The sequence below is a fragment of the Euprymna scolopes genome, chromosome 21, assembly GCF_053919585.1.
Source record: "Euprymna scolopes isolate OS-2025 chromosome 21, ASM5391958v1, whole genome shotgun sequence".
Lineage (NCBI taxonomy): Eukaryota > Metazoa > Mollusca > Cephalopoda > Sepiida > Sepiolidae > Euprymna > Euprymna scolopes.
This window is the reverse complement of record NC_136502.1, coordinates 46,103,795-46,117,322: the sequence shown is the minus strand read 5'-3', so window position 1 is coordinate 46,117,322 and position 13,528 is coordinate 46,103,795. Positions and strand designations below refer to the sequence as shown.

The following is a 13,528-nucleotide window of genomic DNA, read 5'->3' as shown; positions in this document are numbered from 1 at the left end:
TGAAACCTGTAGCAACATTTTTAAATACTTAATAAAAATACAACTCATCTTTTGATGCTAATTCTGGTGTCAGGTTAGAGATTCATTTGCTATGTCTGGCCATATTGATGAATCATAGACGACAAAACACCTATCTATAAATGACTATAATTAATGTTAATAATATAATAATAATATTAATAATCCTTTTGTTTCTAGATATTAAATTTCTTATATATATAAATATATATATAAATATATATATCTATGAAACTTGTAACAACATTTTAAAATACTTAATAAAATACAATTCATCTTTTGGCGCTAATTCTGGTGTCCTGGAATCTAAGTTGTTTGTCTCGACAAAATCTTGTAAAAAGGGACAAAAAACACCAAAGGATGGTGTCTAGTAGATAATTCAAATTGTATGAGAATATGTGATGTTAAGTCTATCTTGTTGAAAAAATAAATTGTCATTTAGTTCACAAGAGCAATGCTCCTTATTCTTGGTAGAATCTATGTCTTTCCCCCGGTAAAACCTTTATCACACATATTGCAGTTGATTTGCTTCTCACTTTAATAAAATATTTTCTCATCATTTCATTTTTGCTGGAGGTGGGGTATCCTGCTAGATGCCAGACATTCACCCACTATCTTATACATTCCAACTTAGATTTCTCTTGCATTGATTCACCAAGTATATTTCCCAAGTTGCTTTGGAAATTATTTTCATGGGTCTTGTTGCTTCTGTAATTACTGGAATGATGGTTGTTTGTTGTTTTTTTGTTTTACGGCATATCAACCCTTTTCAGGTTATTTAATGTCGAATCTAGTAATTTTGAAGAAAAAATTTTTCTATACAATTTTTTTTCCGGTCTGTTTCTATTTAACCCATAGTTGGGACCCTAACAAATACTACCACTCCGAGTCAGAGCGGACCTGGGAGCAATGGTAATTAATAGGTGACTCCACACTCCCCAAAGCCCACAAACTGGGGCCTCACCATTGGATATAGTTTAAGGTCATATCCAGAACCACTGGAATGATGGAGATCTGCCTAAGATTTCAGTTTCTTTTTATATCGTACAAAAGACCTTGATGCTTCGTTATCTTTTCCCGCTGTTTAAACCAATTGCTTCTTTCTCCTATATCACTATGTTAGGTTTGACAGCTCCGTTTTCTAGATATGTAACTGCAAGAATTGTATATTCATAGTGGATCATGTATGAATTCTTTCTGGTATAGGTTGTCCTGATAAATTTTTGCTAAGTGGAATGGAAGACACCAGAGGACGGTGACTAGTAGATAATTTAAATTTTATGACATTTAGCATGTGATGTTAAGTCTATCTTGTTAAAAAAAAATTTGTGACATACTTCACAAGAAAAATGTTCCCGATCCTTGGTAGCATCTATGTGTTTTTTGAATGCCTTCTTGACACTAAAACCTTTGCCGCACATATCACAGTGATAAGGTTTCTCACCTGTATGGGTCCTGATGTGACTTCTTAATTCAGATTTAATGTAGAAAGCCTTGCCGCATATTTCACAGCTATATGGCCTCTCACCGGAGTGGCTTCTCATATGGCCTACCAAGCCAGGTTTAGAAAAATAAGGCTTATTGCAGATTTGACAGGGGAATGGAATCTCTCCAGTATGTCTTTTACGATGAATCATTAACACATGTTTGAGAGTAAATGCTTTGCTGCATACTTCACAAGCATATGGTTTCTCACCAGTGTGTGTTCTTACATGAATTTTAACAGCACACTTATTAGAAAAACTTTTTCCACAGATCTCACAACTAAATGGCTTTTCACCTGTATGCGTCCTCATATGAAGTTTCAAGAAGCAAGCCTGATTAAAACCTTTGCCACAAATCTCACATGTATATGGTTTCCCACCTGTATGTGTCACTACATGAGACATCAGTTGAGACTTTAAAGAGAAGCTTTCACCACATGTCTCGCAGTCAAAACTTTTCTTGTTTGTGTGACTTCTTAAATGTCTGGTCAGATGAAACCGTCTGGAAAAGGACCAGCTGCACATTGTACACTGATAGGGCTTCTCCCCTGTGTGTGATCTAATGTGGTATTCCAGCATTGTCCTCGTGCCATACTTATTGTCACATATCTCACAAGAAAATAGATTATCTCCTGTGTGAGATTTCACATGATTCCGTAAGCCATCTGACCTGATAAAACTTTGACCACATATTTCACAAAAGAATGGTTTTTCTCCAGTGTGTATTCGCATATGACTCGTTAATCTGCATTTCACTGTAAAACTTGCACCACACACTTCACAAGAAAAAGGTTTCTCGCCAGTGTGAGTTCTCATGTGGACCTTTAGATCAGCTTTATGATTTAAACATTTGCCACACACGTCACAAGAAAATGGTGTCTTTCCAGAGTGTCCCATTAGATGATTCATCAAGTAGGATTTTCTTGAGAGAATCTTTCCACAAACTTCACAGGGAAACTCCTCTTTAAACTTTTTTTTCCCTGTAAAAGGTTTATTACATTTTCCTTCTTCATTATCAGGTTCAGTTTTTACTATAATGTTTTGAGGCTGTATTTCTGTGTTGGCAGTTCCATCAGTTTCACAGTTGGCAGGTTCTTGAGCATTTGACATTTTTATATTTGAAGAAAGAATCCATCAACAGATTTTAAAATCCAAGCTCATTATCAGTATATTTTCTTTTGAACAATGTCTGAAATTAAAAGTAAAATAAACTATAGATTTATTTATCCAACACTTCTATTGTAAAAATATCTTTAATCAAAATCAATGAAATACTTTGCACTATACTAGTAGTGAACCTCTTATCTGTGGTTCAAAGATATGGGAAAACTAGAAAATCTGGATAATTTTGCTGACTCTTTTATTAAAGATCCAAAAATACCAAATGTTTGGTTTATTTGACTACTGTTCTAATACTTGCAAAACGTTTTAACCGATGTATCCTCTGATATTCTTCATGTGCCTCTTGCTAAACTCTGGAATATTTCTATTCAACTCGGTAAGCTGCGTAGAATTTTAAATATAACATATAGAAACATGCCTTTTAACCTAACATGAATTTTGAATAGAACCTTGTATTTCTGTTTAAAATTCTGTGTAGATTTCTGAGGTTGATTGAAAGATTCCTGAATTTGACAAAATACACCCGAAAAAGATCAGCAGTTACATGGACCAAAACGTTGCATGAATGACATGAAACCAATAGTGTAAATAATCCAAACTATCTATCCTTATCTTAAAAATTCAGGAACATAACATGTTAAAACCATGATGTGCCACATAAACACTTTGGAGCTACTCAATCAGCAAAAGTAATTCCTTCTTTTACATTCACATTCAATGCACACTATATTGACTATTGCAGTACTGAACCTCTTATCCTGGAGTGATTTAAACTGGCTCATTTTTCTGAATTTTTGAACAAGACAGATTTGTCTGTGAATTGACAAATAAACATCACTGTTTCAATTAAACTTTTATTCTAATTTCATTCAAAAATCAAATGGTTAAATAATACTTAAGAAAATTGATATAAATTTCACAAAAGTACTTATTAAAACAAAATTTAGTTTCTCATCTTCCTTTTTTAATTAATTGAAATACCTAAAAAAAACTTTAAAATTAACTGTTTGACTTAATAACAGTCTTCACTTCTGGAGAGATCTGGCTGATATAATCACCATATTTATCATAAGTTCGAATACTTTCCAATCCTTCAGAATTCATAGTCAGGGATAAATTAATCTAACTGGTCTTGAATAATTTATAAAGTTTGTTTTTTTTCTCTCATTGGTTAATTATTTTATTTACCTTTTTTTCCATGGATTAAAATTAATAGCATCCTGAAATTTTGCAAAGCTATTAAAATAAATAACTCTACAAACAGACTCTAAAAACATACTTGGACTTATGATAAATATGGTGAATCAGTTCCCGCCAGAAGTGAAGACTGATATTCGGAAGTTGAAAAAGATCGAAAATAGAATTAACAGACAAAAATTATCTATTTTAATACATGGAAGATGTGTAATCTGTACTCAATCATGGGCATTAGATAAATAAGATTAAAATCCATGAATTAAGCGGGGAATTGTGAATTTTTATAAGACAAAAGTCCAGAATTATAATCCAAGTAAAAAAAAAATATTTGTGTAATTCTAAAGGTATTGCCTGAGAATCTCTCGTGACTGAGGTAATCCTTCACAACTGAAAAAAATTGTTATTGTCAACATATTTTTTTAAAGAAATATTGCAAATAGATGTATATCAAGACCCGTGAGGTGACTCTCCACCCAGGTGCACTAACAAACAGGATCATCCCTGTCAATAAATCAACAACCACCATGATAGCCGCTTGTGTTGTTATCATGCTCGTTTTGGTAAAAGAACTTTCAAATGCCATAAGCCCTGCACATTCATGAAACCCGTTAACATGGTAGTAAGGGCGACAGATATTCCTGGCAAAATCCACACTTGTCACATATTTACACAGCGTGTAAGCAAAATGATGATGAACCTGTTTTTCTTTTGTTAGTCAGTTCAGAATAATCCTCACGTCGGCGCCAGTGTCCATGAGAAAGTGTATACTGGTGTTCCTGTCTGTGACGTAAAAGGTATTGCTATTCCATTATGGTGTGCCTGAAACTATTACAGCTGACAGAGGTAGATAATTTGACTCTTATCTTTTTTCTGAGCTCTTGCACCTGCTTAGATGTAAACACATCCGTACCATGTCTTATCATTCTGCAGCGAATAGCATGGTTGAGCACATTCACTAGCAATTAAAACTGTCATTAAAAAAGTATTCTGATCCTAATAAATGGAGAGAATGTCTTCCTTTCGTGCTCCTTGGTGTCAGATCCACTGTTAAAATGGACATCGGACTTACACCCACTGAAATAGTTTATGGAACCTCATTGACATTGCCTGGACAGATATTTGCACTGATCACCATTCAACACATGCTAGACCCAATGAGTTACACGTCTCGTTAGAGGGAATACATGTCAGAATCGTTTATTATTAAATCTAGGGCCTAGAATGCTTCCACTCATGTTCCCCAGGAAATGAATGCATGAACTCACATATTTGTCCAAAATGATGGAGTGCCTGCTCGACTTCAGACACCTTACAGAGTATTGAAAAGATATCTAAATTTTTTTGTGATTGAAATAAACAACAGATGTGACTCGATTAGTGTCGATCGTTTGAAGGGAGCTATATTCAACAATGAGACTCAAGACACACGAAAACCAGTGTATTCTGCAACTAGTCACTTTAACAATTCTGAGTCACCTTGCTGGACAAATTCTACAAAATCGAGTAGACATATAAGGCGCCCACACAGATTTGCCACCAACACACAGTGAAATACTTGGAGTATTTTTGTTCTTTTCCATGTGTATAGGCACTTCGTCTAGTAAGAGGGTATGTAAAATCTTAATCTAAATCATATCGCTCGTCACATAACCAGAGGAATGTACTCGGCTTGAAATTTATTCATTTTAGGAACAATTTGGTTTTGTCACCATTTACCCATGCAATTCTATCAGCATGTAGAATCATGGTTGTGATGCAACCCTTTTACACACAAATCCATGGGATTATATTTTTTGTCTATTCGTGCATATAGACAGTGAACAGGCCGGAACATTCTATAAAATCAATAGAAAAGGCCTGACATGCCAAAAACAAATCAGTTATAGACGTTTCTGCAAGTTACTTTGCCACTGCCCATGATTATCACACGTTTGTCTATCTAAAAGACGTAAAACTGCACTGCAAAAAATACCAATCTCAATCCATTACCAATGAAGCTTACACAAACAACAAAGAATGAATATTTTTCCTCGCAAAAATCTTACTTTTCTGGTATATCTTTATTTGCGGTGTTTCTTCATAAAATATGTTGACAATAACAATTTACTCAGTCACAAAGGATTCCCTCAGTTTAAAAAGATTTCCAACCTTACAATTACACCAATATTTTTATTTTACCTGGATTATAATTCTGGACTTTTGTCATATAAAAATGCACATTTCCCCACGTTATTCATGGATTTTAATCTTATTTATCTAATGCACATGGGAGATCACGAACATACAGGATAGAATACAAATTACACATCTCCCATGTATAAAAATAAACCATTTCTGATTAAATAAAATTAAATTTATTATTGTAAGCTTTAGAATTTGTTCCTGGTGTTTATTTTACTATATACATAGGTTAAAAAAAAGTTAAACAAATATATAACAAAGAAATGTTACCAAAGGCAAGATAAGTTACTTTTCTACCTGACTGAATGTTTTTAGTGTTTTTATTTAATATAAAATGTTTATTCAGTTCGAAAAATGAGCAATGTTGAACACTGCCACCAGAGAACAAGAAAAAATTACCACAATGTCTTTGAAAACTCGATAATCACTTTGAAATAAGAAATATAAAAATGGTGGTAGAAATCCACCTAATAAATGTCATGGTAACCATTTTGGGTTAGTTTCTACCGCCATTTTGTTTTTATTTCTTATTTTGAAGTGATTATAGAGACTTCAAAGTGCAGTTTAAGGAAACAAAAATATGAGGAAGAAAATGGGGCATGAGTCATGTTTACACCGGTAGTAAGAATAAAACTTAATTGGATAGTGAAATTGGCGTCATTAAATATTAAAATTGACAATATAAGAAAACAGAATATTTTCTATTAAATGATTTTTATTGAATATGGGAATTTTTAAAAAAAAGATTTTTAGCAGTTTAGATTTATTTTTATTGAATCACTCCTGTGTAATTTTATAAATAAAATGACAAACAAATAAAAATAATTAGAAATGATAAAAAGAAACGATATTGAAATTAACAATATTGGAATACAGATTTGAGTCGATTTCCTTCTCTGCCACACAAATTCCAACAAATGTACATGAAACATTTTTTTTTATAGTTCCTAATAGGCTGCATATTTTTCTTTATCTGTGCGACCACAAACGTTCTATAGTTTGTGTGTGGCTACTCTCATCATGAGGATCAACGAAGTTATCCTTGTGAATAACTTTATCATGTTCATAATACTTTGAAATTAAAATTTTTTTATTATTTTATACTAATAATTATTAAATACTTAGTAATGAAATTCTTTTGCAATAATTTCAATTTGTATATCCTATCAATATTTTATAGTAATACATGCAGATCTAATCTTTTTTTAAATTTCAAAATAAAGTAAATTGTTTCACTTTTAATAGCCAACTGAATTGTGTTACTTACATATGACTTTAACTTTTGAAAAATTCTTTTACAATTATTATTTTTTATACTAATAATTATTAAATATTTAGTAATTAGGTTCTTTTACAATAATTTCAATTTTTAAATTTTATCAATATTTTATAGTAATGACGTCAATTTAATCATCCAATTTAGTGTCATTCTTACCACTGGTGTTTTTTCCTCATTTTAGTTTCCTTAAACTACAAGAGGGCCCTCTTTCTTGCTCTCCGACAGCATTCAACATTACTCATTTTTCGAACTGAGTAAACATTTCACATTTAAATAAAAACTTTTTTGTATCTGTGTTTATAATACAAACCCAAATTTATTTGGTATTACGCTTGTAAATACATTTTAAATACTAATTCGAACTGAAGTCAGTTTTGATAAATTCCGCAGACTTAAAAAAAAAGAAGAGAATAAAAAGCTCAATAAACAAAAGATACTTCTACAGTTTATCACCAAAAATGGAAACGCCATTTTTCGCACACCTGTTGGGAGGGAGAAATCAGTATTTTAAACTATGGCCGAAGTTAGAAATAAATAACAAAAAATTAAATGGCGAGAGCCATTTGAAAACCAAAACATTTACTGTATAAAAATTTATCAAAATATAACTGTAAAAACATTTATTGAAAAGTTTGCATAAGAAAACATAAATTTAATAAAATAATTTTGTAATGAAAGCAACATTGGATTTTTGTAAAACACTTCTTTTTTTTTGAACAAATAAATAATTTTAATGAAACATTTTTTAGAATGGTACTTATGCAGAGAGTGATCCAGATGTAACTCGGCACATGCTCGGCTTTTCCCGGAACATGACGTCAACAGTCGGAGTAAGCCGAGCGTCACCAAGGAAATTAATCTGTCTGACGTAACAAAGCTGAGCCAATGACAATGTAGTACAATGGTTTTCAACGTGACGCGCGTTCTCGTGAGTTGAAAATTCAAAGCAGCAGACGACAATTTGGAAGAGGAAGAAAAGAAAACAAATTAGTAAAAAAAAAAAACACGCTATTTCGTACTTTCACGTCAGAAAAAAAAACATGAATTTTACAACCTTAAAGTGAGCAGCTGAAAACACCAGCCAGAGTCCTCAACTTTTGTCAAGAAAAAAAATTACTGGCATGAACGAAAACTTGTACATCATGTGGACACAGGTGCAATCTAATTATAAGAGGAAAGGTAAGTGATGGCTATGCCCGGAGGTGTCAGGCTACCAAATGCCGAACCTTTACCTCAATCTGGACTGGTACCTTTTTTTTTGCCAAGTCTAGGCTGACAATTGCCATCATACTTAAAATAATCTACTTTTGGGCGTTCAAGCGAACAACACAGAAAGACCTCCAGCGCAAATGTGAAATACGATCTACGTACACCATTAATATAACAACAGTTTGAGGAAACAATAACATTTGTTTTAATATGAAAAAAAATAACAAAAAAAACTATCCCACCCAGTTTTGTTTCAAATTTTCTAGTTTTCAGGTTTTTCTTTGAAAAAAAAAATAAAAAATAAATAAAAATAAAACATCCCCCCAAAATAACAAAACATTTTTTTCAATTTTTCTTAAAAAAAAAAAAAATTCCTTTGCATCAAGTAAAGAATAGATACCCTGTAGCAGACGATGCCGTCTGGCGATGATCAGCGCACATTTCAAGTGACACCGGTGATTCAACCTTGACATTGGCACAAGCACATGGCGTTGGTTGTTTGTAACCACGTCAAATAGCAAACATGGTCAAATATTCGCAAGCAATCTTTTAAAAAGTTTTTAAGTAAATATTACAAAACTTTTGAAGATTTAAAAGAAAAAATATATATTTACAAAACATTTTTTTTTAAGTAAGTAACAAAACGAAGGTATTTAAATAAAAGATATTTAAATAAATGGGTGCCTTTCTGTTTCGGATTTTTGCGACCAAGATTGATTTTCATGCACTGTGTTTTTTTTTGTGTACATTTTTAAGACAATTCAATATTTATTTAACGTGCGATGTATGTCGGTGGTCGGTGCAGGAGAAATCCTTCTAGGCCGAGGCAATTTTTATGCATAATAAAATCATAAGTATAAACAATCGAGATTTAAAAAATATATTATTTTATTCACATATCTTTTTATAACTTTTATTTTTATAAAGATGAAATGTAGTATCACAAGATAGAAATCTTTTTATAATTTTTATTTTTATTAAAAAAAACAAAAAACTTGCTATTTGCTTACTTCTCCACAAAGGCAAATTAAATACAAGTATGTTTTTAAACAAAATACATTTAAATAAATGGATGTTGTGCAGAAATGGTATCACACAATTTGAAAAATGTATTTTCTGAATTTCTTTCATGCCACAGGAATTCCTTCAGATAGGAATCTAAGTGAGATCTTCTACAGCCGAGCATTAATTTAAATCATTTATGGCGATTCCAATAGCTTTCTATTGTCTGTGTATGGACTTGGTTGTTTGGGTTCACAAAATGTTGTGAATGGTTTACAGTGTAATGGGGAAATCCCAAATCAGTCTCTATCGTATTATATGCTTTCCATTCATCGCTATGAATGGTCGTTCCTGGTAAAACAATGTTTTTTATTATGGGTAATAAGGCTTCTTTATTCCTTTTTTTGACTATCTCCATGTATTCTACTGCAGGCTTACTGCTTGTATAAACCAAGCCAAACACCCATAATGGCTTGTGAGTAGCTCTTCCATGATGATGCTTTGGTTTGTGGGAAAAACACGATTCATCTATCTGGACGATTGTTCCAGACCCACCAAGTCTTATGGGATTATTGATAAAATATTTCACACATATTGCTCGAAATGCAACAGATATGTCATTGGCCGTCGGTTTCGAAATATTCAGTTGCATCATGGCATTTTTTTGGCTTATTCTTTGACTCCATAGATATATTGCTAATATCCATGTCTGTAAGGATAACTTGAATCTAAAAAAAAAAAAAAATGACTTGTATCGCATAGATGTTCTGTTTTTATATTTTTGACACATTTTATTTTGGCATTTCCAAACATATTTATCCAATGTCATTGAATGTTTTTCCCAATTCATACAGACATTACAGAATTCACAATACATTTCATTTGCAAGTAGGGAATGCTGTTTCATCCATTCAATTATGGATAGATGGTCTCTAGAAATCAACGGACACACATCTTTGAAAATGGTTTTATCCATTTGTTACAGTATTTAAAACAAAACTGTCCAAATATTAATTTCTTTTAATACCTCGTAAAATTTTGTCTACTTGGACTTTTGGATTTTTTTTGTCATTTAATAAATTGATCACGTGAGGGTATCATGAGATTAAATCAAAATTCGATATTTAAAGATATTATTTTAAAAATATATTAATTGATGGTAAAGTTAATGTTTTAAAGAATAATTAAATAAATATTGAATTGTATTAAAAACACACACAGAAAGAAAAAAAAACAAAAACAAAAAAAACACTGTACATAAAAATAAATCTTTGGCGCAAAAACCCACAATACATTAATTATTATTCTAAGGTTTATTAAAAAGTTCCATAAATATATTAAAAACGCATTCAGAAAGACACCCATTTATTTAAATATCTTCTTTTTCTTTTAAATCTTGCTCACGAATATTCGTCAAAATTTAATATTTAAAAATATTATTCCAAAAATATATTAATTGTCGCTAAAGTTAATGTTTTAAAGAATAATTAAATAAATATTGAATTGTCTTACACACAGAAAAAAAAAACAAAAAAAACACGGTACATAAAAATCAATCTTGGTCACAAAATCCAAAACAGAAAGACACCTATTTATTTAAATATCTTTTATTTAAATACCTTTGTTTTGTTACTTACTTAAAAAAAAAAAATGTTTTTTAAATATATGTTTTTTCTTTTAAATCTTCAAAAGTTTTGTAAATATATTTAAAAAAAAAAAAAAATTGCCCAAGAATATTCGAGCATGTTTGCTATTTGACATGTTTACAAACAACCAACGCCATGTGCTTGTACCAATGTCAAATCACCGGTGTCACTTGAAATGTGTGCTGGTCGTTGCCAGACGGCGTCGTCTGTTACAGGTATCTATTCTTTACTTGATCCATTCCTTAAAGTATTTATTTGACTTATCTTTGGACCTTTTCTCGAACAAAAAAATCTTTAACATTATTTATTGAAAAATATATATATAGCAAAAAAAGAATATATATATATATATATATATATACATTGTTATAACATTTTTCTTTAGTTAATAAAACTTAAAATTGTACAACCATCACCCCCTTGTGTAATTTGTATACTGATAGGTTTTTTGATATTTTTTCACTGGATTATTATTGATTGGACACTAATAACCAGATTATGAAAAAAAAAAATCATTATTTCGACATTTGAAAGGGGTGCTCACTTTTTAGTTACAACGTTCTAGTAAATCGGTCACCCATATTTTTTTTTCTTTTTTTCTAAACACGGAAATGTCTTCAGGAGATATGAAATGGTCCCATGTTGACAAAGCAATGTATCGGAAGGCGTACAGGATGGAAAATTATGAAACATTTCTCCAGCATGTTAGTGATATTTATAATACCTAAAAAAAAAAAAAAAAAAAAAAAAAGTTTTGAGAAAAAAACAAAACCTCACCTTTCACAAAAACAAATAAATTATTTAAAAAAAAAAAACAACCCACAAACTCACTTTTCAATACCAAAAACTAAATAAAAAAATTTAAAAAAAAAACGAAAAAAATTTTCATAAAAACAAGTCATATTCATTCCATTTTTTTTTTTCTTTTTTCTTTGAGAAACAAAAATATTTCTGACTTACAATTGCGGTAGGCTCATGTCATTTTTACTTTCTATGGTTTTGATATACCCGCGTTTTTATTGGTTACAAAATGGGTGACTGATTTACCAGAATGTTGTAACTAAAAAGTTAACACGCCTTTCATATGTCGAAATAATGATTTTTTTTTTTTCAATTTTTGTTTCATAATCTGGTTAATTAGTGTCCAATCAATAATAATCCAGTGAAAAAAAATTCAAAAAGCCCATCATCAGTATACAAATTACGCAGGGGGGGGGGGCTGGTTGTGCAACTCCGCCTTAAAATTTAAGGTAGATGCTTTCCTCGGCGACGCTCGGCCTACTCCGGCTGTTGACGTCATGTTCCGGGGAAAGCCGGGCGCCCGGGCGGACTCTGAGTTACGTCTGGATCACTCTCTGCATGAGTACCATCCCTTGGATTTTAACAACAGGTGCGCGAAAAAATGGTGTCTCCATTTTCGGCGATAAACTGTAGAAGTACCAAACAAAAACAATGGCTATCTTCAAGTTTAGTCACCTCGTGTTTATAAAGGCTTTGTGCGGAGCTGTCGGTCGGCTGCAAAATTAAATGAGTTTTAAAATTGGATTTTTAAAAATAAGCAAAAGAAACAAAACAATTCGATAAGCTATTTTTTGTTCGTTCGTTTGTTTATTTTTAAAAAATACAATTAAAAAAAAAAGAAAAACTCCATTTATTTTTTGTTGTTTGCTTATTTTAAAAAGTACAATTTAAAAATAAAACAAAAAAAAAACTTCATTTTGCAGCTCAAAGCCTTCGTAAACACAGGGCGATTAAACTGGAAGATATCCAAAACAATAAATAAACAAAACATTTAAAATAATTAAGTTTTTAAACGTGATAAAAAGTTGTACTGGTCTCTTACCTTGCCCAAACAAAAATATCAGCTTTCGCTACCGGAAGTTGGCGGTGTTAAAAAAGAAAAAAAAAAAAACTTCACCACCGATTTTTTCTTCCGCATAGTCTGCATTTCCAAATGAAATAGGATTTTTCTATGAATTGACACACGTTTCATTGTGTTTATCGCAACCAATAAATAACGTAGAAAAAAAAAATCGGTAAATGTTACTATTGGTGACATAAATTATTTAAAGAATGTCAAATTAAATAAACTTGTTTGAAACGATGGTAATTAATCAATCAAAACAACGAAAATAAAAAACACTTTTTTGAAGGAGATTTTGAAGTATTTAAATCGTCATATTAATTTTTTTAAACCGAAAATAAGAAATTAAAAAATAAGAAGTTAAAAAAAAAGCGCTTATACAGTTTAGTCAAGACATTAAAAAATGAAAATATTAAAAAAAAAAAAAAAAAAAGAAGCTAGATTGTACGTACTCGTTATAGTCTGAAGTTCTCTGGAAAAAATGTCACTTAAGTTCATCAAGTAGTTTTTATTTTACAGCGAAAAA

The 13,528-nt window shown here is 31.2% G+C and overlaps 1 protein-coding gene across 1 annotated transcript; it reads right to left on the bottom strand.

Annotated features, from left to right (window-relative positions):
• Positions 1–815: 815 nt before the first annotated feature.
• Positions 816–13,011, bottom strand: LOC145242204 (uncharacterized). Its single transcript, XM_080105198.1, has 2 exons — positions 12,982–13,011; positions 816–2,691 (listed from the first exon to the last, which is right to left on the bottom strand). The coding sequence occupies exon 2, from the start codon at positions 2,610–2,612 to the stop codon at positions 1,290–1,292; it is 1,323 nt and encodes a 440-aa protein (XP_079961324.1). The 5' UTR covers positions 2,613–2,691; positions 12,982–13,011; the 3' UTR covers positions 816–1,289.
• Between the last annotated feature and the right edge of the window lie 517 nt (positions 13,012–13,528).